The 27,712-nt window shown below is 34.6% G+C and overlaps 1 protein-coding gene across 7 annotated transcripts in view; it reads left to right on the forward strand.

Annotated features, from left to right (window-relative positions):
* The window catches only part of PPP1R9A (protein phosphatase 1, regulatory subunit 9A), a 281,612-nt gene that overhangs the window by 193,586 nt on the left and 60,314 nt on the right, over window positions 1–27,712 (forward strand). For 4 of the 7 annotated variants that reach the window (XM_012720896.1, XM_012720898.1, XM_012720899.1 and 1 more), the window contains exons 7-8: window positions 1,110–1,175; window positions 17,401–17,556. In XM_012720896.1, the coding sequence (XP_012576350.1) occupies window positions 1,110–1,175; window positions 17,401–17,556 (222 nt within the window). The remainder of the gene's footprint in view (window positions 1–1,109; window positions 1,176–17,400; window positions 17,557–27,712) is intronic. The other 3 variants (XM_004676698.2, XM_012720900.1, XM_012720901.1) reach the window with 1 other exon arrangement.

Raw genomic sequence — 27,712 nt, forward strand, 5'->3', positions numbered from 1 at the left:
GGGTGGGTCAGGAGAGGTCTGCCACACCATGTGGTCACCTCCGGGGCAGGTGGGAATCGAACTCATGCTGAAGTGGCTTTAGATTCTCAGTGCAGTGCTTTAACCCGCTGCGCCACCAGGGAGGGCCCGGATCCTTTTCTTTTGTCTCTTCTCTGACTTTGTTTCCTCTTTTCTTTTGTGTTCCACACTGCCTCACCAAAACTTATCTAGGTAAAATCTACCATTACTTTTCTGTACTCAGGAGAGATTAAAAGCGGCACAAATAATGAAGATTGAGTCTAATGCTCCTCAGTAAAATTGTTGAGTAAGAAATACTCTTTTGCATTTCTTTAAATGATTAGAGGAAATCTTTAGGAGCTTTAGCTGAACAAATTCACAGGTCAGATTAAAACTGCACAAAGTGGTCCATTTCATGGACCACCCAGGAAAACTTTTTACTAGCTGAGGGGCAATCATGTCCATCAAACTAATTTCCAGTGCCAGCACTGGAAATGATCTACGATATTGATAAGGTTATTCAATCCGGTAACTGAGATATTCTTACATTTTATAAATTATTTTGTTTTATGATTTCATCTTTCATAATTTGTTTCATTACTAGACATTAATATCTTTAGAGTCAAATTAAGAAAACATCACTTAATTTTTAAAATCTTTATAAGTACTGGATACTTCTAGATCAACTACCTTCATAGGTATACGTTTTTGTTGCTTATATTAACATGGCAATAATTAGAAGCAGAAATCTGACAGAAGATATGATTTGCATAAATATTAAAAGGTTTACAAAAGTATAACTTTTGTGTGAAAAGTGTTAATTTGATTCATACTATTTGCTGTTCCTGATTGGAAACAGTTTGTGTTATATGAACAAGTGATTACAATTATTATGGATGACCCTTTAATAATGTGAGGTTAAAAATTAATTGGCTTTTTTAATTGTGTTCATAGTGTTGCAAAACGAAGGATGGGGGGTGTTTCCCTCATTTTCAAAGGTGTGTGTTACAGCAAGTACTTGAGTGTTAGTGTTTGTTCTATCCTATACCACTAGGCTGCTCTCTTTTAGTGGAGAATTAGCCGCTTCTAATTTTTGTTGTCAACCATTTTAGAACACTGTGGCTGAATTGCAAGGAGTATCTGGCAACTGCAATAATAATAACAACTATTCCCTTAAGGTTTGTTTTTTGGTGGAAAAAATGCTTATCTATACCTTCCTGCTTCATGTGTGAAATTATTCTATGTGTCTTTTTAACTAGCTTTATTTCCTGAAGAACTTCTCTAGAACTGTGTGTTTTATATGTTGAAAAATATAAAACATATTTGAAAAATAATGTTTAATTTTGAAGCATAACACATACTTAGACACAAGTGGTACAGCTTGTACTTAACTTCCTAACACTTAACCATGGATGCTTTTAACCCATAACACCAAATTTTTTGTGATTGGTAAGAAAGGAGCATGTGATGTTTTATAACACACTACACAATGATTGATATTATCCTTAAATTCAGTGTTTTTTTTTAATTGATAAAAGGCTTTTGATATGAATTTTTTTTTTAAAAAAACTAAATATATGTCTTTAAACTATGGTAGTGTATACTTGCACAGCTTATGTGGTAGACATAACAAAATGTCTAAAATAATATTATACTTTAAGTAATAAAATAATCTCAAATTTTAGTTGCCTTTAATGAAGACAGAGGGACTTTAAATGGAAGCCAAATATGTCTTTAAAGGGAGACTGATTTATGGTAATTAGAAGGGACTAAAGAATAGGAGAAATGGCAAACCCTTTTAACAACTTGTTTACAGACTAACTTGACTGCATCTTTAAAATCATTATGTTGAATTACATCCTTTTGTTTGTGACCTGCCCACCAGATCTTTAGTAGTGATAGACAGTACAGCATTATCATTGAAAGCAAGAATCATAAGGTTCTTGGCAAGTATTCTGTTGAAGACTGGACCCATACTAGATCTGACCTAAGTGATGTACAGGTCTGACACACTGACACAAACACACACTGTCTCCCCACAAAGTGGACAACCTCCTCTACTTTTAACGTTATCTCCAGAAATATTCTTTGTATATAGAAATATTATTTATAATGATCGCAGACAGGAAGATGGTCAGTGTCAAAGGAGTTAAAGGTTAGACTATGAACCTTTGCCTAAATGATATGATTGTTTTATGTTGCCCAATTTCTTTATTTCATTTTATCAAAATGCAATTGATTTGTACGTTTTCTTGTTATCGTCTTTCAAGCCACCACTTTTTGATGATACTCATGAGTCAGATCCACAGTAACAAACGTTATCAAATTTTTCTGTGCCTTTAAGTTCCTCTGCAATTATAGACTTTGTATTTTCTAGTAAAACATTCTAGAACAATCTTATATTACAATGACAAAACATCGAATATGCAGTGTTAAAAGAGATATCAAGGAGCAAGCACATAGAAAGGTATTTTTCCTTACTTTAAAATATTTAGAACAGTTTTTTTTTATGAAAAAGTTCTAACATGCTAAAACATGAGATATGGGTCATACTGGCTTGGGAAACAAATTTATTTTTGAGTGAACTATAGGGAGAGAATGTTTATCCCGTGCCTTTGTTTCTTCTAGATTTCTATACCTTAAATGCTTTTCCCTACACCAAGCCTTAGTTGCCCTTGTATATCCACTTAGTCATGTTCACCTTTGCAAAATACTTTGATTTTATGTCCTCTACAGAGATTTCCTAGATGCTCTCAGCTGGGCTAGAGGCCCTTTTATGAGCCAAAAGCACCATGTGTGTCTTTCTCTGTCACTATCAGTAAAGTTTCCCTGCAAGCTTATAACCTCAAGGACAGTCTTCAATAGCCAGTTGATTTTTAACATACCAGGGATGAGCACAGCACTAGCCAATCTAGTGGAAGCCAAGAAATTGAACTACATTTAATCACTCAAAGGAGGTTTAGATGAAATTGGAATAGAGTTAAATGAAGAGAAGGAACTTACTTAGGAACATAATTCTTCCATACAGATAGAAGAATAAGGCAGAATATACAAATGATAGCAACAGTAAACCTAGTGAGAATAGTAAGGAAATAGGGAAAGGACTGGAGCAATAATCTGTATCTTCCCTTTGGCACTTTTGACACTTTCAGAGAGTTTTTGTTACCAGATGTTAATTGTTTTGCGAGACCATACATTTATCTGATACTCCTATTTCTATACACTGACCCCAAAACCTTGACATGTGAAATGTATAAAACAATGAGTTATAACCTTGGTACACAAATCAGATAATGATGGAAAAAACTTAAACCCTTTCTATTCTGAAGATAATGAAAAAGAAATCAAAGCAAAATATTTTTAAGCCATCTCCATATAGGAGCTAATATTTCATGACCAGATTTAGTTTACAAATAATGCAAGTATGTTTTAATATTTCAAAATAAATTACTACCTACTTTGACATTGTATTAGAAGGCAAAAGAAGACAAAAGCAATACATTAGATTTGAAAAATAGATTGTTTTCACAGATGATGTGATTATGTTCAGAAAATCTCAAATACACTTACAGGTAAATTATTAGAAACAATGACGAGTTTTAACAAGTTTGCTGGATACATAATATAAGACATAACATCTATAGTAATATGTCTGCAAGCAGAGAAACATAATTAAAAAGTTAACATTTACTTGGTACAAGGCAAGAGCTATCTTAACAGTGGAAACCATAGAGAAGAACACAATTTTATTGAAGTGTATTAAAGAAGGCTTATATAAAATGACAAAGAAGCCCTGTTCATGGATTCTAAGACTCTATAGCTTGAACAGAGTCAGTTTTCTCCAAGTTGATTTTATAAATTCAACGTAGTTTCAGTAAAAATTCTGAAGAATATTTTAATGGATTTGGAAAGCTATTGCTAGAACATATAGAAAAGAACAATCATCAGAAATAACCATGACATTCACATGCCTTGGGAAAGAGATAAACTATAGTAATTTAGACATTGGGGCAAAAGAAATTGACAGGTTGGCCAAGGAACAGAGAAATTCTCACATTTACAAGTTTTGATTTGTTACATAGATAACACTCTAAATAGTTGACAAATAATTGGCTTTTCAATTAAGGAAAAATGGTGAAATTCAAATCACCCCCAACCCCCATCACCACCACCATGACTCCCGCTCACTCAGTTTGTACACCTAAAAGTTCATCCAGGTGATTAGTTACTCAATGCAAAAGACAAAACTGTACAATTTAGATAACAGTGTAGAAGAAGATTTTTATGTCATAAGTGTAAGAATTTTCTTGAACATGATACACTTAAGAAAATAAAATCATAGAGGAAAGAATTGAGAAAATTGATATTAAAATTAATAACTTTTGTTTATAAAAAATGCCTGTAAGGAAACAAAAAGACAAGACAAACCAAAAGTTGGAAAAATAATATGAAAAACTAGAGAATTATTTGAATTATTTCCATGAGCTAGTAAGAATAGACTGCACATGACCCACCAACTCGAACCCCTGTCATAGAAGTAGAAACCTCAATGGCCAATGAGCAAGTGAAAAGATGCCCAGCTATTTAGCATTCAGGATCTAATCATTGACCAAATTGAAATACCATTTAGTACCTAATTAATTGATGTAAGTCAGATATTTTACATTTTGGTGAGTATATGTATAATAATAATAAGAGGTACTTTTATTCTCTCTACGTAGAAATATGGATTTACTCAGCACTCTGAAAAACAAGTTGGAACTATCTAGTACAGTTGACTTAATTATTATAATTCCTTCTAATAAACATCTTAGTAAAACTCTTACCATAGAAGCTGTAAGACAGTTTTATAATATGAAATATTGTATACAACTGACATCTCTTTCAACAAGAGAATGGATAAATATTTCATCAAATAGTCATACAGTGGAATAATTACAACGCTGTTTCAGCAGCCCAGAAATGGCAGCATCTCAGGAGCATAGCATTAAAAACAAAAATACACTGAAGAATGTAAGCAACATCATTCCATTTATATGAAATATAAAATCATGTAAAAATAAATGATACACTATTTATATGAAAATGTAGTAAAGTTAAAGAAAAACTAAGAATGATGACTTTCAGCAGGATTACTGAAGGGTAAGTGATTGAGTAGAATCAAGAGGCAGACAGGGGGCTAGAATTAAAATGTAATGATACTGAACCTTTATTTGATCTAGAATGTTAGTCATTGGTGCTGGTTATTATTCATTTTTTTCATTACACCTTTTATACATTTCATAAATACTCAATTCAGTATGTAATGAAAAAATTAAATTTGGCTATCTGTAGTTGTTTATATTTCATAATTATGCAAATATAAAATGAATATGTCATTGTTCCTACTTTTCAAGGACCTATAAAATGACCATACAACTTAGTATCTCAATCTTGCCTCAACCTGGGAAATTCATGTTACTTCTTTAAAATTACAGATTTTCCCACCCAGTCTGATTTACTGAAACAGAATGTTCATTGTAAAAGGCCAAGGGTTGTAGGAGTTTGTGGGAAGGGGTTAGATGCAATCAAAGCTGGAGTTACCCAATTTAAAAGTGCCAGGAAAACTGATGTAAAGACCTTTAGTCCTGAAATTGCAGACACTTTGCAAGAAGGAATTGCTCCATGAACCTCAAGATAACCATAATGAGGAAAGGAGTAGAATTATTCTCTTTCAAAGAAAATTGTATGATTGAAATTGAATTTGTCATTAATCCATACATAATCCATAGAAACTCCATCAGTGGCCTTTTTGTTTGTTTTACTCCTGTGTTTATTATAAATTCTGTAACTATAATTTCTGGTCCCATTCAATGACCCATTAGCATTTTTTTCATAATCATATGAATCAGTTCGAACATACCGTATTTTCAGTAATCAGTTGTATAACTATAAAATTATTAAAATAATAGTAATACATGCCCAGTAATCACTATCGTTGTTCCCTTCTGCAGATTAAAAATTCAGGGAAATACAAATCTCTCAGTCTCTTCCCACAGTTCTGCTGGCATTAGAATAAGTGTTTCATTGTTTCTTTAGCAAGTAAAATGAAACTCAAGGAAGGCAGCCAATTTGAAATTGCAGTGTGACATTTGAATTACAGAGGTCTACTTTGGTCTGTTGACTATTTAGTTCTGGATCTCAGTGGGAAAAATAGGGATGACTGGTTTCTTCCTGATATATTTATCAGGAACTTAAAGACAGTGGTGTTTATATCTTCGTAAGTAGGTAGCATTTATTAAGATGAATTAGAAATATGGAGTCATAGGGAAATATAGTTTATACTGCCAAGAACCTAGCTCTTTTGCTATAGAAACAATAAATATAGGCTAAATAATTTAGGTCATTTTCAAGGCAGCATTTTAAAAGGCCAGATAACTGTAGTGTAAAAGAATCATCACAAATAAGGACATGCAATATAGCAGTAAGAACTTGAGTTTTGTGGTTTCATTATTTTTTGTTTTGTTTTGCAAGGTTTCTGTATTGTTTGTTTTCTGCACACAAGAAGTAGGGTTAATATTGGGTGTGTGCAAGAAATAAAATGACCAGTTTATCTGCAGAGCAGATTTATCCAGAGCAGAAAAGTGGTTGAAAACTGTTGAAAAAGTAAATTGATCAATACAGTAGAGATTTTAAAAATGCTGAATATCTGGATATTTTTTTCCCATTAAATGAACATTAGAAACGATTTTCTGTGAGGCATTGACTGCCCTTTCAAAAGCATGACTGTCTCTTCAAGTGTTGGTGCAGTGAACAGCCTTGGGAAGATAACGGCCCTGATACTTCACTGCCTATTACAAAGATGTAGGCTACGGCCACTCTGGCTTCTCTCCCAACCTGTCTGTTTACATAGGCATCATCTGGCCCTCTTCTCATCACGCTTTGGAAAGTGTGGCTGTAACAACTAACACACAATTAACAGGATTTGTGTCACTGAGTGCAAAGACCCGTCCTGAATTAAAGGAACTTTCTGTGTTCAGATAGCAATTACAGAGACATGCACCTATACTACTCACTCTGAGGATGAAAGAAAGGGATTTTCACTTGCCATCGTCAAAAGTCTAGTAAGTCCTTAGGTCTTTGACTGATTGACTAGGAAGAGGATGAAGCATATGATGCTAGTTAAAGAGAAATACAGTTGGACTGCCGTTGACTAAGCCCCTCCTTTATTTTATCATGACAATTTTAGATTTACTTAGGCGGCAAATAGGTTTCAGAGTTTTGCAGTGGACCTTTGTGATTATAAAGGAAGTGTAACCCTCTTAAAGAGATTTGTTTGCACTAGACTCCTGTGAGAAACTGTAGATAACTATTTGAGTCCGAACTGTTCTGCAGTGGTGATGAAATAACCCACTGAAAATGACAGATTGTTCCTAAACAACTTAGAAAATTCCATTGTTAGCCTCACTATCTTAAAAAAAAAGTTCCTCCCTCATATTAAAACTAGATTTATGATAAGACTGCTAGTTAATGGACTTTGTAATAGTAGACACTGCTGTGGGAGTCAAGATTATGGCTGATGATTCTAAAATTCCCCAAAGCTTAATAGGTTGCTGTTAATAATGATACACCTTATATAGTACTTTATATATGTCTATAAGCATGGGCAGTTTGGTTAAAATATAAATAATCACTGAGATGCTTAAAAATAAAACTGAGTGCACCTTAGTATTGTCACAGAGCTGCTGTTTGTATCTGTCCCCAAATGCCTGCACTCTCTCCCCTTGACCTTACCTGCTTTAAGGAGAAAGGTGACTAGGGAAAGGAATGGGATCTCTCTGGCCTCCAGCGAGACTAGATGCTATATGAATTTCTCTGAGTAGATCACTTTGTTTTCTCCCAGTTGGTTCACTACAATATATAATTGCATGAAGAAAGGGAAATTGCAGATTATTTAAAAGCACTTAATGGCTGCCAGATTGCTCAGACCATTTCCCAGCACAGTAACACTATGAGCTTAATACAGCCAGCAAACAGCTCTTTAAAGAAAAAAATTTTAAAGGTAACTCTTAACCATCTACTAAACTCTTATGGAACTGAAATGGAATGCCTGACTTAGGTAGGCTATGTGACCCCATCTTGAAAGTCTTCAGTTTAAGACAGTCAACTCACTGACCAACTATGTTAGAATGGCCCAACAAACTGCCAGTAGGATGGAAATGACAGATTTAGGAAAGCTGCTAGCTTGGCCTAGTAGCACCTTTAATTTACATGAGCAAATGCCAGCGTTAGTACTGGGGTGACTTTATTCACTATTTTGTTTCCTGAGGCCTTGCCTCAGGCTTAGAGGGTCCTTGAATTCATAGAGGTTTCCTTAAATGCCTGGTTCACTGATGTTTTAACTGTCTTAGGCATTTCACCCTCAACGCCATCCAGGGACAATAGACATGGTTATTCTGCTCAAATAGACAGAACTCAAAGCTATTCTCAAAGCTCTGGTAAGTGTTTCCTTTGATGAGCCTAATTATACTTTTATGGACTCTTGGGATATTGTCAACAGTCTTTTTGTTCTGTTACTTGGAAAATAATGACCTGACAGATTAAAGTTGGGAAATAATGACCTGACAGATTAAAGTTGGGATTGAAAACTATGGAACAGATCATGGCAATTGATTAACTATTTGGACTTATGTAGCTGCACCTTAGGAGCAGTCAGTCATAGGAGACTTTCATGTATTTAAAGAAGCACCATCATTAGCTCATGTTGCTCTTAGGTGGCTCGAGAGCCATTCAAAATGAGGCTTCCTTTGGTTACTTTCCTGAGGGAAAACTGACTAATTAACCTTTTCAGACCTATCCAAAGGAGTAATTTAATTAGTTAAGGTGGCACTAAATTGGCCCCTTACTTTAGGTGGAGAGAATGATCACACCGCATAAGTTATAGAATGTTTACATGTCAGTCTCAATTCACTGGCCAAGATTTTTAGGGATGATAAATTTGCCCTGAAGCCTAGACTTCCTTCTTATGTGCTAATGTCTAGTCTCTGTAATCACTAATACATCCTTCTAGATCTAAATTAATGAATTTCTAGCAGTAAAGAGCAACAAAATACTTAAGGAGAAATTCTCATCAAGGTTTCTAACATAGACCATGATGATTTATGGTATTTATTTAACCATAAGGTCTGGAAGACTAGAGAATATGGTTGATATTAACAATGTAAACTAATACATTGTTCTTATTCTTAGTCTACTGCTTGAAGTCTTTTTTATTGGTAGTCTTAATTTTATACTGTGAGGCAGACTAAATGAGTTTGGTCCTAACCACCCTTGGTGACAGTGATTGGTGTGACTGTGACTGACACATCACACTCCTGGGAAAGTCTATCAGAAGTCTTAGAACAAGAGTAGGTAGTGCTGGAAGTTAACTCCTCCATGGGCCTCTCGCTTCTCTACATGTCGTATAAGGAGAAGTACTGAAGACCTTAATGTTACATGATCTTTGCAATGATACTCATATAATTAACAGCCTGAGAAAACAGATAGTGTCTCTCTGTATGGCAGGTGGCAGAATTACTTGCCTACTATTATAAAAAAAAATGGAGATTCCTAAGCTTAGAATTCTAAACAAAAGATTTCATGGCCACACCCATCTGTTTCACTTGTACACCACATTCTGCCAACAGTGCCCTGGATTTGAACTTTGCAAGTTATTTCTTTATTTTACAATCAGGGTTCTCAAAACCATCCAGTTTAGTTCCCTTTTGTTCAACAGTCCTCTCCACTTACCTCTCACTCACATTTTGCTATAAGCAGCAAGACAAAATCAGGCAGCACCTTTAACAGTTTGTTTGGAAATCTACTTAGCTAGATTCCCCCAGAGGCATTTCCTACCTTCTTGCTAGAGAAGGTGATGTTTCTGAGCTTTATACCAGACAAACAAGGATCCTCCCTTCCAGACTTCTACTTGAAATATGTTCAAGGCAATTCAGAGTTACTCTAACATAGTCTTCGCTTCTTTCCAACCTTCATCCACTGCCTGTTTCCAAAGTCATTTCCCCATTTTTCTGTATTTGCTATGGCAGCACCTCTTCTATTGTGACAAAACTATCACCACCCAAATTTAGCAACTTAAAATAAGAGCTATTTCTATGTTACAGTAACTGTGGGTCAGTTTAGCTGGATGCCTCTTACTCAAATCTCTCCCAAGGCTACAAATAAGGTGTCAGCCAGAACTGCAGTCATCTAAATGCTGACCTGGGAGAAGATCTGCTTCTGAGCTCACTCACAGCTGCTGGCAGAACACTGAACGTCCACTTCCAAGCACCTTCATGTCACTGTTGGCAGGCCTCAGGTCCTGGCCTTACAGCCAGAAACATCAGTTCCTTATGGTCTCGGCCTCTCCCTCAGGCCACGGACAACGTGGCAGCTTGTTTCTCAATTGCAAGAAGACAAAAAGACAGGCAAGTCAGTCTTTTTTTTGTGAACTCATCTCAGAAGTGACTTTCTATCACTTTTGTTGTTTAATGGTCGTTAGAAGTGAATTGGTAGGTCCAGCTCACACTCAAGGGGAAGGTTATACAAATGCATAAATACTCAGGCAGCAGGGATCTTGGTAAGCATTTTGGAATCTACCTACCATAGTGAGAAATAGGGTCCCCCTTTGAGAAGAATAGTTTCCAAATGAAAGGGGAAAAATATAAAGAAGCCTCAAAATAATGTAAAATCAAATGCTAATGTATGAGTACCACAAGATTACTAGAAAATCTTAAGAAGGGAAAGTTGAATTGGAGTTATTAGAATATAATTTATAAGTAAAATTTTATTTTTATTAAGGAGACATTGGCTTATAACACTGTATATGATGCAGAGGTGTAAGGCCACACATCTCCAGATGGATGTTACCACACCACACTCCCCACCAAAGCATCTGTAGTGCTCCAACATAGTTCAGGCCTTCCTTAACTTTAACACGCCGGATTGTTAGGAAGAATAATTGTCAGCATTGTTATCATTAACCTGAAGTCAGGGATGTAGATAGAGATGCTTCTTGATTTGGTGACTGGATAAGAGTAGAATGAAAAATTAGAAAACTTCCCAAGAATGAAAGATTGATAATCAAATTTTAAATATTTTGGTAAATGGAAGAAGTAAATATATATCATGTGTCAGATATCACATTAGATATTTCATGTTTTATTTCTTAGAATCCTCTGAATACTGTATGAGATCCATATATTTTGTATCATTTTTATGGAAGAGAAAGACACAAAAGATCCAAGCTATATCATCTTTTTCTGTTTTGGTAGCCTTGGCCTCTCGAACCTCAAAACCTGTGTTGCACTGCTCTGTGGCATTGTACATTATTTCACAGGTGATGGTGAAAATAATCATAATCATAAAGTAATCTGGGCATTTCACATATTCTAGGCATTGTGACAAATACTTTGAATAGATCACTACCAAAAATGTTCCCAACAACCTTATTGAGAAGGTGCTGTTATTCCCATTTTATAGATGAACAAATGACATAAAATGAGACTAAGAGGTCTAACATCACAAAACACATGGAAGTAGCTGACCAAAAAATGGAAAAAAATGCCTTTTCAGAGAAGAGGATGCTTTTGCTAAAAGCCATCTGGGTGTTTGGCGCAGATTTAAGAATTTTAAACATTGAAATGTTAGTTTGAGGTCTTTCTCCTACAGAGAAAAAACAATGCTCTTCTATTCTCTGACAAAACTGAGTCTGAAAATATATATAACCAATTTCAAATCCAGTAAACAAATTTCAACAAAAGCTGCATAATTAAGACTATTTTTATGATTAGCACCATTTAGTTTCCCTGAATTTACCAGAGCAAACATTGCTACAGCAAAAATTACTGCTAATGGTTGAACCTAACAACAAGAGAAAATCCCCAAAGGGTCATTTAGGCCCCAGCTGCAGCTGTGCTTCACTATATTTCTTACTTGAAAGCTGAGAATTAACAGGAAGAGTGGGCTCTGCTGTGTTGTGCAGATGTGGCTAAAACTGCATTAATTTATCCAGCAAACATTTGTTCAGTGCCTACTATAGATGCTAAGCAGTGTGCTGGCCACACTGGGATTACAGATAAATCAAACCTGGCATTTTCAAGGAACTTACAGTTGAAATAGGAGAGGCAGATATGAAAACCAGCAAAGCTGTATGGGTAATATAAGGCTTAGCATGAAAGTGTAAAGGAATGGATTAGAAGAGTCTCAAGGGCAGCAACTTCATAGATGTACTAAGTTGATGCTTATTCATCAAGGATCACTGAGGCAGGAGGGATGCCAGTGAGTGAGGAGAACAGAGACTGAAAGTTTCTAGATCTTGATTGAGTAGAATCTGATGCCTACTCCAAAACTGGAAATACATGAAGAGAAGCAAGCTGAGGAAAGGCATTTTTTTACTTCAGAAATACCATGTAAGATTCATGGAGCAAGGTCTTCTAGGCAGTGTTAATATTTTATATTCTATCACATTATATGTAAAGTTGTACCTATGAGTCAAAAACTTAGCAAATGTCTGGTTACTAGATACAGATTTGAAGACACATTAGCATGTTACTGTTGTAGTATTTGTAGCACCAGCAACTTGTTTTGAGCACCTACCTGTGTTAAATACTTTAGAGGTGCCATTTTTTTTTTTTTTTTTATCTCAAGGCAACTTCCTTATACAGTAGTTACCCTTAGCTGTGCTCTCACATTCTGCAGTTTCACTTAGCCGTGATCAACTGTGGTATGAGAATATTCCATTCACTGTTCAGTATTTTAAGAGACAGGTAGGTAGGTAGGTAGAGAAATAGGTGATTGGCTGATAGACAAACAGGTGAATAGACCAAGAACACTTTGATAGGATTTTATTACAGTATATTGTTCAGTTGTTCTCAGGTATGTTTGTACATAGAAACACAAACACAACATTATATATATAGGGTTCAGCATTATCTGCAACTTCAGGTACCTTAGGAGTCTTAGAATGATCCCCCATGGATAAATGGCTATTTTTATCCTCACCTTATAGATGAAAAGATTACAACTTAGGTCTAGAAACTAACCAATGTAACAGCACTTAAACCCAGGTCTAAGTGATTTCAAAACCAAGATTTTTTTTTTAATAAATCAATTTTTTTTTAAGATTTATTTATTTATGCATACAGGCATAAATGGGGCACAGGCCAGAAGTGCAGGGGTGAAAGGATTCACCAGAGACAAAGTGGGGTGCAGAATAGGCAGATGGATGAAGTACACTGCTGAGGGGAGCAGCTGGCAGGTCAGGAGAGGTCTGCCGCGCCATGTGGGTCACCTCTGGGGCAGAGATCAAACTCATGCTGAAGTGGCATTAGCTTCTCAGTGCTATGCTTTAACCTGCTGCACCACCAGGGAGGGCCCCCAAACCAAGATTCTTTAATTAGTTTTCACTTACCCAGCTCACCAGTGTGACAAATACTGTCTGTTCCTTCAGTAAATTCCGGACTGATCTACTGCTCTCCTGAGTATTCCAGTTGGTAATATGTCTACAGGTTCTTCTAGCACCAGTTGAAAATTATATGCTTATAAGAGGTAGAACCTATCAGAAGTACCTATAATAATGTGTTTTGATAAAACACTGACTTATATGAGTATACAAAATGATATGTTTACAAAAATGGGAATTTCAGTAAAGTCTGATCAATCAAGGTACAAACCATAAAACTCCAGAGGAATTTTACTGATTTTTCCCTTGCAAGTATCTTTTTCATCTATTTTAAGACACAGCAATAATTTTATAGATTATATTCTATGGTTCTGGTTTATGTAAAAAAAGAGTGCATGAAACATCAGTTAGCAGACCCATAAGTCAAACCTTTTGAAGAAGTTTTCTATCCATTTGCCCAGGGAGTGCATATTATCAGAGAAAATAAATGGACAAACACTTAAGTGCTCACTGGATACAGGTGCAAGTCTTCAAAGTGAATTGAATGATAATGTTTGGAGATTAATGTTCAAAGGTGAAACTCAACACAACAGGGTTATGCACTAGGGTTTTCAGTTGGGGAAATATGAAAGGGTTCTGTTTCCAATTTTTACTTTTCTGCAAAGCTCTAGTTTATGTAGATTGCAAACAGTATAGTGTAGAAGAATGAGCATGAGCATGGACTTTGGAATATATTAGATACAGTTTTAACAACACAGCAAATTGTATGACCTTGGATAAAATCTCTGATCTAAGTTTCATCAAATTAAGAAAGTAAGAAATATCTGTATCATAAGTTTTTAAGGAATGCATATTATGTGACACACAGTAAGTTACAAAAGAATTTTGTTCATTTTTGACTCCTAAAGAAGCTATTTAAAATTATAAGATATTGACTACGAGAACATTTACTATACTAAGAACTATTCTTGCCTCATTTTAAGTGCATTTTCAGATTGGGGTAAAAAACATTCCAGAATTTCTAGTTACTCGAAATATGTTGAATATAACTAGAAGTAAAGAGAAGGGGCTGTACACTGAAAATACTATGCCATAGCAATTTCTTTTTTATACAACATTGTCCATCTCTTCTGTAAATGTCAGATTCAATCCAGTCTAATTATGAGATTTATGAAATACTAACCTATCATTTGCTGTCATTTGTTTTATTATGCATTAGCCATAAAAATAATTTCCATTATCAGAAGATATAAGAATCTTATATTCCTAGGGCATTAACTATAACTTTTATATTTTCAGATTTTTCTGAGATTCTGTATCCTATCCAGTATGGGGATGGTAAATGATCAATGAGAGAGAACTACAACATTAAATTTGTTAACACTCTATCCAGAGCTTCTAATAAGTAGTAAGTCTAATAAAGACAATAAAAGATATACCTCGTCTTCAAGAGGCTTGTGAGGTTAATTAGAAAGAAGAAAACATTAGTAGATGAAAAGATGAAAGTTAAAAATATTTTAGCATGTTTGTAATTTGGGGTAATTTGGATATAGAGGAGGGGAGGATGGCAAAGTAAAAAGTCAAAGAGTAAGAATTCTTAATAACATTTATGAAGTTAATTTTGATAATTAAATAGATGATAAAACTATACTGAAAGGTAAGGATTGCATATTTTGTACATATCCTAATCCTATAAACAGCATTAAAAAATAAATGCTGCCTTCTTAAAGACTTAGCAACTTATTATTAAAAACCTATTTAGGAGATTATAGATATTACCAAGTAAATAAAATTAATATCCCTGAGTTTATTCTTCTAATATTATTTGTTGAGATCCTGATTTATTTCAGGACCCATCCTAGTCATGTATTTTATTTATTCCCTTACACATAGTAGAGAAGTATCTATTTTCAAGCTAGCAAAGAGAAGTCAGTTTGTTCATTTTACCTCTTAACAGTTAAAACGTGCCATATTTTCTGGCTTTAAATTTAGCTAAATATTTTATTGAGTCATTCATGATATTTACTAAATTTAAGATATAGAAGTGAACTTTACATACCTACTTAGAGCTTCATTTAAAAAGCATCGCCTTGCTGTTAGTTGTAATTGTAGAATTAAAAACAAGCACACAGTTTTATATTTCTAAGTCAAAACTTACAGCAATGCATCTCAGGTTGTATGTTTAGTCAGTGTTTTTCTGTTACTATTAATTACTGTCACTGATTTACAAACTGTCCACTGGTAAGGTATGGGTGAACTGGTTTCCAAAGAGCCTCGCCAGGTACAGAGAAGCCATATAAGGATCAAGATGGAGGCCATCAACTAATTCCCTTTCAGTCAAAGAATCTTTGATTTTATTTGGGGATGTGGGGAAGGAGGGTCTAACATGTAACCAGTTCGGAAAATTACTGCTTTGAAAGAAATATTTTGAGTTCACTTCCATATACAAATGTCAGTAGAATAAAGGTCTTCCTGATAAGAGCCCCTGTGTGGGAAAGTTGAGTCTGAAGTACACTGAGGCAGTTTGTTTCCTTGGTCAGTGACCCTCAGATTCTTTGCTAGAAATTGTGTCATCTATGGGCTCCACCTTTTAAGAAAAATATGGAAGAGTCGGAGAGAAGGCAAAGGACAAGATCAAAGACAATTACAGAGAATGGGACCTATGAGGTAACTAGAATTATTTCACTTGAAAAAGAGAAGTCAGAATGGCAGCTTTATTATGGTCTTCCAGACATTAGGAATTATTACACTGAAGTTAATAACCAGATTTCCTTCATGTGCAAACATAGTAAAAGAAATAGAGTGTCACCTTTAGCAAAGAGAATATAGTACAGAACCAAAAGAAAAAAAACAGCTATCAGATGTTAAACCTATTTAATCAAAGGAATAGATCATTCAGTACACTGTTTATGAAAGTTTTTAAAGGCTGAGAATATGAATTCCTATTTGTTTTAGGCATTAGCTGTAAGACTACCTGAAAGACCAGGGATGAATTAAATGAACTCTGTCTTTCAACCCTATGAATCAGTGATTTATCTTTACATTATATCATAAGGTGTAGATTTCCAACAATTGTTTTGAATTAGAGTCTTATTGCCTTATGCTGCCAAGAGAAGAGCTACTTTTTAATAATGTTAAGGAAGTTAGTGGTGAGGAGGCACATTTGTTCCAGGGGTCATGCACTCCACCACCTACAGGGGCCTATGAACATTAGGGAGAAGTGAAACTAATAGTGTGGAGCAATACAGAGTTATGGACATTGAGTATTAGAAAGTGTGTGATCCACTACTGACTCTGACTAATTGTTATTTTGGCACTGTGCCTGTAATGCCAGATCTATGACTTTCTTCAGCAAACTGGAACTCTAGAACTTTATATGAAATCTTTTGTTTTAACTTTGACATCAAGGCACTGTGCAGGGGAAACAATGTGCTTACACAGGCGAAAGGAGAAATTTTTGGCTTGTTCTTTAGATAATTAGTCAACCACCACAATACGTAACAAACAAATGAAATGACTGAACTTTAAAAGAATAGGAAAATTGATACTAAGGCTTTTTGAGTTGACTATAGCACCTTCCCCTTTAAATCCTTTGATCTTCCCTTCTTTCTTGCCTGTACCCAATATTGGGTGCTTTATTCACACAGGTGGTGGGAATTGAAAGGAATTATTTACCTTAGTAACATAATTTTATTTATTAAAACCCATCAAATAACACTGAAAACAACTTTTGCTGAAAATGCCACTAGTACTATTATTTTTTAAAGATACACAAAATGACATAGACATGTCACTTGGTTCTTTGAACTAACATTTGTTTATAACACTGGCTGCATGAGGCATGCTTTGTTAAAAGCCAACTTACATGTTGACCATTTGATAACATGTTTTATTTCTCTCGTCTGGAATATTTTCAAATAACCCATCTCTACCTGAAGAGGTGGAGTTGGAGGACAGCTGGATTTCTGAAATGCCATTGCTTTCAGACAGGAGAATATGCCACAGATGAAGAGGAGGATGAGGTAGGACCTGTTCTTCCTGGCAGTGACATTGCCATTGAAGTCTTCGAGCTGCCTGAGAACGAGGACATGTTTTCCCCCTCAGATCTGGATACAAGTAAACTCAGTCACAAATTCAAAGAGGTAAGCTGCCTATCTGCAAAATAGTTTTCTGTACCAGTCCATTCACATTAAATGTATAACTTTGTTTGGAATCTGTATTCAGAATAATCAATTTTTCAAAAGACAGGCTATTATTAACAGATTATCTTGATTCTCATTGAAATTCAAGGAAAAATTTAACTAGATCTCACTTCATACTCATTCATTTAAAATGCTTATTATTTCTCATAGGGACACTTTAAACTTGTCCATAATTTCAGGCTTTCAAGCTATAGCTTAGATGTTGAACTTTCACAAGTTCAGCCTGTTTTTTGGTTGTTTCTTTTTTCTTTTTTCTTTTTCTGTTTGTAGAAAATATTGGACTTGTTGATAGTCCTTCCTCTAAAGCAGTGGTTTCTAGAAAGGGTTTTGCTTATTTGTTTTCTAAAATAGGCAGGGTCCCAACAAGAATGATGACATTCTCAAGTGGTTTAACTGAAGAAAGTTTAATGAATGAACTTAGCAGCATTAATAGAACTACCAAGGGGAGGTGAAGCACACAGGGATCAACAACTGCAGAAACTGGTGTCATCTTTTGGCTTGATACGTATAAAGAGGGAATGGAATGATGATTTATTTTTCAGGGGATCGTTCAACATCTTCAGCTTTGTTAAGATGTAGAGACTGCTAAAAGTTATGTCTTAAAGACAAGGGTGATAAATACCCACACCCTGCTCTCCTTTTGATGCCTCCCTTTGGCAAACCCAAGCAAGGGTGTCTGGGAGCTGCAGCCTCTTGAGTCAGGAAATGTCAGAAAAGGACCAAGAGTGGATCTCGAGAGAGCAAATGCAGATTTTCACATAAATTCTTCTTCCAGATTAACTGCTCAGAAACTAACATGTACAACGGAAACAGTGATGAATGATCCCCAAGCAGTTTATTCTTCATTGTTTTGGGGAACATACTACGTCACTGAAGACAAGTTTGTCATTATTTACAATCTCCCCAAAATAACCCTGAAGTGCTGAGGCTTGAAAACCATTGTTTTATGGCTTCTACTCTGTTAAGAACTTGACCATTTGGGGAAAAAATAGTGTTTTCACATGGATGACAAGTTTGATAATTGCAGATATACAATTTTTAAGTTTCTTCATTTGTAATTTTTAATTTGAATGTGCCATTCATAAGTGAGCTTCATATGTTCTGACATTATGCCTGATATATTGACTTTCCTTTTTAATTCCTGTGTCACTTTTGTGAGAACAGTATCAGAGGGCATATAGTTCTCAAATGTAAATACTTATTTCTTTTAAGTATGTTTGTTTAGAGTCCTGGAAAATACAGTTTGGTATAAATGTAACAAAATCACTCATAAACCCACTGATGTGGTATTTTGGATTATACAAAATATACAGTGTTAATTTGGTATTCTTGATATATAAAGTTGTATTAGTAGGATTGTCCCATATCATCACCATAGTGACATTTATTCACTGTTTCATCTTACTTATATTTTTATAATTTATTTATTTATTTGTTTTGGGTCATTTTTTCCAAGAAGTTGGAAAAAAAAAAATTTAAGAAATACGGCAATAAACATTTGTCTGTTTATTCTTAGGTAATTTCTCATTGTAGAATTGTTAGTTGAAAGAATATTAGTATTTTGGAGACATTTGGAACTTATGCAATGATTTTTCCTAGTGATATAGAAATTTATTTATGTAATTCCCTGTGTTGAGAGTGCCCATTTCTCTTCCACCTTTTATTATCAGTCTGGTTGAATCATTTCCATTTATATAGTTCACTGAGTCCTTGAGGCAAAATACATGTTTTTCATAAAATGATTTATGACTTTTCCTAGTTCCAAATCGGATGCAAATGTCTCGATGACAGTGAAATACACTATTATCTAATGGTTACAAAATCCAGAATTCCATGACAGAGTAGCAGCACCTTCTTGGGGACATTAATGCTACCTTCAAAACAAGAGCAATGAGAAAAAGTTCTGTAGAAAGTGGCTGAGTGGAAAGAAATGCTGGGATTCAGGAACTTATGTCTCTGCAGTTCTAAATTGGTCCAGGAAGGTAATTTAACAGTAGTGAGCTACTTGCTCTTTAAGCTCTCTTCCATATATACTGTAACTTCCATTTCAACTTTGATGTAGTGAGGCTGTGATAGTATATAGCTTATAACTTAGTTCTTAACATGTTTCTAGGTGAGTAAGACCACTACTTTTTGGTAGATAATTGAGCTGGAAGCTTAAAAGCCTAAAAAACAGAAATAGTATATGAAAGCTATAGCTTCCACTTCCTGAATTGAGCCAGGGGCACAGTGCTTCATAAATATTGCTCAAAGTGAACACTATTATATTGACAATCACGTGATCTAAACCAGAGGTCAGCACGCTATGACCCTTTGTCTAAATCTGGCCCGCCCTTTTTTAAAATTATTATTTTTTATTTTTTTCTGTTTTATTCAGATAGTCATGGCCATCAATTTACTTATAGTCTGTGCCTGACTTCATGCTACACTGGCAACACTGAGTAAATATACAGAGACCTACAACCCCTGTATTTTACAGTCTGACCCTTTAAAGGAACACTTTGTCAACTTTAGTGCAGATAGCTATATGGTTTGAACCCACACTATATAACATGGGTGAGTTTTATTGTGAGTAACAATCAAATCTGAAGTTTTCTTTTAATTTTGGTTTTTAGAAATTAGAGATTGGTCCATACATCAGGGACACTTATTTTCTCTCCTCCCATGTTTTGTATTTAACATATAAATATTCACTTCCAGAGATTGGTACTCTCTGTACACTAGATAGCACAGCATTTTTATCCTGTGCACTGTCACTATTACAGTTTTTAATTTCTTGGTGTAATTAATATACATGCCTAAAAACTATAGCACTATTTTGTTTTGTTTTTGTTTTTGTTTTTGTAAGAGCTTGCAGGAAACCTGAGGTGGAGGGGGAGGATCATATTGTACTGGAATCTGTACAGAATCTTATACTATAGTGGGTTCTCTTAATTACATTATTTCAAGCTAAAGTATAAACTGTACAAACTTGGGCAAAGCACATTAGTCTGACATTTAGTCAGTCCTGCGTATCTCCTAAAAGACTCCAAGCTCCTCTATTTTTCTCACCATTGTATCCTCAGTGTATGTACAGGACTTGGTACATAGTGAGCAGTTAAATGTTGGGTGAATGAATGGTGTCCAACATATATTGGAACTTGTGGTACAATAAAAAATAGGTACCTAATTCAATTTTTTTCAAATAGTTCACTTATACTGAGTAGATATATTTTTGATAATTCTTGCATTCTAGTAAGTATCTGAAGGAGTGTGATATTTTACCTCTAAAACATGTTGCAGTGTTGTAAACTAGAAAAATACTGAAAAAATAAATAGGAATCTATAATAACTATATAATATATAATAAATAGGAATATGTATAGTATATATGTAATAAATAGGAATATATATATTATCATATATATTAAATAGGTATATATATACATAATAACTATATATATGAAAAAAACTATTGCTTTAGTTACATGTTGTGATTTTTTTATATTTAGAATATAGTTGTCATTCAGATGTAATTTCTCTTGGAACTTTCTATTCAGCACAAGAATTACCTAGTGGTATATTTTATTTTCCAGACATGTGGAACTTAATTTTGTACTACTTTTACTAGATTCTAATATTATCAAGCCTCGTCAGAAAACATATTCTGTATGATAGCTCCATAGAATTTTGGGACTTCTAATGCTCAATTCATAAACACTTTGTTTAAATATTCCTCATGTATGCAAAAAGCATACCCATTCTATGTTTGGGTATAAAATGTGTATATGTTTTCATTTATATAAATAAGAATAATGCTAAAGACATACATTTTTTCACTGTAGTATGGCTTAGAAATATTTTATTGACTTAACTGTCACAAGTAGGGTTTTTTCCTCTTATAATTCTATCAACTGTAGTTTTATTTGTTTTAAATTTTTGTTGTTAACTGCAGATATGTTCAGGATTGTTGGAGTTTCTTGATTTGCTGAAACATCTCTCATTTCTTATGATACATTTAACCTCAAATTCTGATTTGTCTAATAGCAAAAATTTAACACTGGTTTATTTTTGCTTAACACATCTATTTTTCCATCTCTTTGTTGTTAGTGATTTCCTATTATTTTGTTCAAATGTCTTTCCTTTAGTCAACATACTTCTAAATACTACTTTTATAAACCACCCCAGGGGAAATGTCAGTAAACAGGTGAGTTCAATCCATTCACATTTTCTGTAACCACACTACTATTAGACCTTACTGTCAACTTATTTCATATTTGACAATTTTTATGCCTTTCTCTTGCTTATTTTTTAAATTTTTTTATCTCCCTGCCATTAGATACATCTGATTTCCATCTGTTTCTCCAAAGGTACACATTTTTACTTCGTCATCCTCGAGATTACCACTGAGAGACTTTGACTTTCTGTGGTTATTGTATATTAACAATAGTAATAACAGATCAATAGCTGTGTCTTCACCACTTAATAGTAGCATAGCATCCTTTCATCTCCCTGATTTTCTCCTTTTTTATAAATTTCAGAAGTTCTAGTTAAATATATTTACAGGTATGCCTTATATGAAGTCATTAATTCAACGCACCTATGCTTCTTTCTCACTTTCATGAGATTTCAATGCTGCCCTTGACTCACCATTCTGGGGCTGCTACTGTAGTGCATGGTACCAGTGTTCAGTTCATAGTCAGAGTGTTCCAATTTCCGGGCAATGGAAGATGGGCCCTGACTGAACTCCAGATGCAGGCTTGCCCAGTTCACATGTAGAAGATTAAAGATTAATTAACTTTTCCTGGTTGCTGACACATACATCTGGAAACACCCATGTTCTGTCTTTTAAGAATTTCTCACAAGTTTTTTTTTTGCTTATTGATGAATGAGACTCTAAGCTACCTCTGTTCCTTTTTTATTTTTTGAAACACCGAAATGAATTCAGGAGAGTTAGGAATTAGCTTTTGTTAGTTTGCTGCATTGTACTAGACTGGAAGTTTGCCCTACCTAATTCAGTCATTTCTACATTTATTTTAAAAATCCCTTGCTGTTTTTCTTAGGAATGTTAGGTGTCTCTTATTCATACTTCTTGTAATAAAAGTTTAATTTGTTGTTTAAACATTAAAGTACTTAAAACTATGTATCTCTCTCTCATTCGCCTTTTGGACACATCTTTTAGTTTCAATATGCATTCTTCTTGCCATCATTTTGCAAGTTTATATTTTTCATTCTTATTGTTTTCATTTCCTTGACTAGAATATGAAGGACAAGTTTTTAATTTGCAATTTTTTATTATTATTTAATGCTTCTAAACTTGTAATCAGATTCTTAAGTGCCATTATTTTAAGTTAATTGGGATATTTGTAGCAAAAGTGTATACCTTCAATATCCTTAATCTCTTTTGTAAACTGAGATTCATATAATAAAATTATGCATCACTATTAAATCTTGTATCTAAAAACTTTATTTTATAGTTTCATATTATTTTCAAAACATAAAATATGGCAGATTTTTTTATCTTTAAGTAGACTCTGATGTTAATATTCTGACTGCTTCTTTTGTTTGTAGCTGCTGTATCTGTATGTACTATTTTTAAAAATTGTACTATAAAATAAAAAAAAAGTTTTAGACTTATATGTTTTTTGGTTTAGGGACTATCATCAAGGGATTATATTCAATATTTTAAAAATACTTTATATTTCTAAATTTTCAAAATTGTGGGGAAAAATATTGTTTGGATGTTCCTTATAGAAGTTTATTTTATATGATCTCAGTTTCTAAAATATGGTTGTTATTAAAATTTCATTTTAAAGACATGTTTTGATTAGCTTTATAGTACATGTACAGCAAATAGTTATACTCAGCTTACTAGATTTCAACTACTGTTTTTATAATGAAATTCCTAATTAATTCTTAAGATCTTGGAGTTTTCTCATTGTGTTAAACTGGTGTTGTATAACATAAAGGAAAATCTAACGTTAACCTGGCATTTAGATAACTGTATTATTTTATAAAACCTTCTCCTTTAAAACTTTTGTCACAGCTTCTTGAAGTGTCCTTTCATTGAGTTTTCTTCCAATTAATTGTCCAAGTTTTATGTTTATTGGTGTTTTGTTTTCATTTTAATCTGTGAATATTTACATTTTTTTCTGTTTTTCTGGAATCACTTATCTTTGTATTACTGTATTTTTAAATTTTTTTCTGTGTCTGAGAATGTTCTAAAATGTATCATTTCATACTGATGATTTAATTAATCATAAATGTAATCAAATTCATTTGTAATCATCAGTGCCTCTGATGTGACTTAATTCTCTTATTAGATTTTTAGTTCTTTCACTCCCCCTCTGTTCCTCGTGGTTCTTCCCTTTTCCCTCATAGGGTAGGGCTACCTTAATATCTTTGTACTCATGAGATATATCACTTTCACAAGTCTGTTTGAGTTTTCAAGTTTATATTCTCTTTAACTTGATCTTTATGAAAATTATAGTGTTTTTTATTGAATGAAATAATGTAAGTAAATCATACATGATTTAGAAATAATGGTTTATCCCTCTTTGGCTAAGTATTACCTAACTATACCCAACTGCCAAAACAACAATAATCTTCACCACGGTCCATTGAGTCCCTTTCCATTTGCTTCTCATGCCTTATTCTGCCCTCCTTGTAACCTGAATTTTACAGTCAGATTTCCAGAGCTTATTTGATTTACTTTTAACTGTTTCTTTGTTTTGTTTCTTTATATTCCACAAATATGAAATCATCTAGCATTTGTCTTTCTCTTTCTGACTTATTTCACTCAGCATAATCCCTTCTAGTTCAATCCATGTTGTTTTAAATGGCAAGATTTCATCTTTATTTTTATTTAATTGTGGTAGATGTATTTTATTTTTTTTATCCATTCATGTATTATTTGGCACCTACTTGTCTGCATAGCTTGGTTGTTGTTCTAATAAACACAGAAGTGCAGATATTCCTTCAAATTAGTATTTTTGTATTTGTAGTGTAGATAGGTAGAAGTGAAATGGCTTGATTATACAACAGAACTATTTTTAATATTTTGAGAAACATTCATACTGGCTCTTCGTGGAGGCTGGACCAGTCTACATTGCAACAGTGTACAGGGTATCTCTTTCTGCCAGCATTTGTTGTTTCTGGTCTTTTGGAGATAGACCATTCTCAATCTTGTGAGGTGGTATGTTATTACAGCTTTGATTTACAGTTCCTTGATGATTAATTAATCTATTAATAGTGCATGTATTGATGGGAACAAAAACAAAAATTTCTAGACTCTGCAACCTTGACCACCATCTTCAGGCTCTTCATTCATAAATGTTACAACTGGAGTACTGGAAGAGCCTTTGAAGTCTTCCCATCTAGTCCTTTGCCGTTTCATATGTGAAATGAAAACCTAGAACAGCAGCTTGCTAGAGTTCACAGTGAGTGATCTGAGCAAAGAAAACCCAAGATTCCAACAAGTTTTGTTTGTCAGGCAAGTTACTTGTTTGCCTTACTGGGAGTGAACCACTGAAAAAACAAAATTCGGCATTTCCCCATACTGTTCACTGTAAAATGCCCTTTTGATTTCTTGCTATTCTTCAGATAGAACCAGAAGTACTCATTTTATTTGTTGTAATATTTTGTAGCACATAACATTTTCACCTGAGGAGTGGAGTTGGGGTAATATTGGAGTTTTTCACATCATGCTTTCTTAGTCCTAACTTTATAAGTCATTATCCAACACCAGTCACTGTGGGGAGGTGGAAGGCAGGAAACAGCTTTACATGAGTTGTCTCATTTGATGGAATAAGACAAGTTATAATCTATAAGGAACTGCATTTTAAAGGTAAAGAAAATGAAGGTAAGAAAGATTAAGTAATTTTCTGAGGCCACATAGTTAAGCTGAATTCAAAACATCTAACTTGACTACTTTTCACATTTCACACATGGTAGAAAGAACAAGAAATTGATCTTCCTGTCATTAGCAATTGTAGATACTCCAAAAATCCCTAGGCACGCAAATATGTTGAATGCTCTAGCATGTTCACATTGAAGTATAAGATCTGTGTAGAAAATAATTTCCAATAGCAGTGTATCTATAAAGAATGCATACACAAATATCTTTTTATTTGTGTATTGAAGTATGTATCCACACCTCAAGTCTAAGTAATTTGCTCTTTTTAGTTGGTTACTTCATAATGGTGAGGGAGATTAGCACTAATATTTCTTAGAAGGAAAAAGAGTTTTCTTTACAGCTTCTGCTGTGCACGTAGCAAATATTTAATGCCTGTTTTATTCATTCCTGCTTTCTAAGGAAAATGCAGCTGGATCAGGAACTGAAAGATCCAGGTTCTAGTCTTGGTTTTAATACTGATGCACCATGAGAACTAGACTTGATCAGTTATCTTTTGAGTTTTCCGTATCTAAATGAAGTCCAGTGCATAAGGCTCTGTGGTTCTGTGATAGCATGTCCAGCATGTGGTCCACAATTGGAGAGTCCAATTGAGCATGAGTATGACAGACTGGGTGCCTGACAGTGTCTGTTCTGACAGATACACCCTAGTGAGGGGCTCTGGGTGAGCACAGTGAGATAGAAGGAAGTTACTGTGAATTGGGAGCAGCACTTGCCAGCTGCATTGGTGCTTTGAGCATCCGCTAAAGGCAGGTAAGTTAAGCACATGCCACTCGGGCTATGGAGAGAAACTGAGAGATCCAGGCTTGCTGTTTGAGCCTCATAAAAGAGTAACAGCCACACAGAGGGTGCTTGCCCTCTAGAAATTGTTAAGAATATAGAAGGTGGGAACCAGTGAGGGTGACAGGAGCAAGAGCCACAGGGACAAGAATGCAGATCTGAAAGTGGGAGAGTTAGACAAGCAATGTGAATGCACCAAACCCAGATTTGAAAGCTGGAGAACTGAGCATCCAGGAAGGAGCATTTTGCTAGGAGCTTGGAGGTTGTCAGTGTCTGGGCTTCCTTCATTGGTATCTAAGAGTGTGTTCAATCAACCTGTCTTTGATACTAACTGCTTTCCCTCACCACCCTTCAATAGGGCTGGTATCTCTGTTAGCCCCTTAGAAAATAAGGAAATAAAGATAACAAACTAAGGAAATCACTAAGGTTTATGAGGTACTACGGTTTCCAGATGTTCCCATTGAAAAGTTCAAAACTTCCATGATTCTAAACTTCCACCAATCAATTCACTTTTTTAGAAGAAAACCTTGTACTTATTTGATTACAGTAATATTAGAAGTTTACAGTCCTGAAATCCTAAAATCTTAAAATGCTCTTAAAAACAATTTTTTAAAAAGTAATTTTGTGGCAGACTCATTTGGTGCTAAATCTGGGGAAGATTAACAGAATATTTGCAGTCTCTATTGCCACATTTAGTGGGAATAGCCTTCTGTTTTGTAGCAGAAGTATTCCTACGTTTAATTACAGGCAGAGGGCCTCCACAGACTCCGGTGTGGGCAACTGGCAATCTATAGGAAATACTTCATACTGTCTTTCTAAATTTAAAAATATTCTGAAAACATAAGCCCCGATGAATTTCAAAAAAGACACTGTCAACCCATAAATTGTTTTCCTTAAGTTCGGGGGTATTTATTTATCCTTTAAGGAAGTGAGAATGATTGCTTCTTCCTCCTTCCCTTACAGAGAAAACACAGTGGGGGCAGGGGAGAAGCAAAACAATGTAAATGGCGGCTCTCAGGCTGATGAACTGTAGCTGAAGCTCTTTTGGAGTCTGAAGAGCTGGATACACAATAGGAATCAATCTTTTGAAGCACGGAAACCTAGATCTATACCTCTCCTGCAATTAAAAAAAGAGAGAACAAAAACAAAAAGCAAGTCGCAGATTTCGCTATAGAACTGCATCCGCCTCTTTCAGTTTGCGGCGCCCAGAGCTGAAAAAGGTTTGCTCAGCCCTCTGCGCTGTGACCCGCAGGCCCATAGCGCCACCTTTCTTCCAGATTTGGAATCCAGCCTTCACATTCGGGCTTCACGAAAAAACGGGTTGCTTAAACTGTTCAATCCACAGAGCACAGCAAGGAAACAATTCTTTGACACTCCAGTCATAAAGAAAGAACTGCAAAGGGGCAAAAAAAAAAAAAAAAAAAA

The sequence above is a fragment of the Condylura cristata genome, unplaced genomic scaffold, assembly GCF_000260355.1.
Source record: "Condylura cristata isolate star-nosed mole 26May11 unplaced genomic scaffold, ConCri1.0 scaffold00005, whole genome shotgun sequence".
NCBI classification, from domain to species: domain Eukaryota; kingdom Metazoa; phylum Chordata; class Mammalia; order Eulipotyphla; family Talpidae; genus Condylura; species Condylura cristata.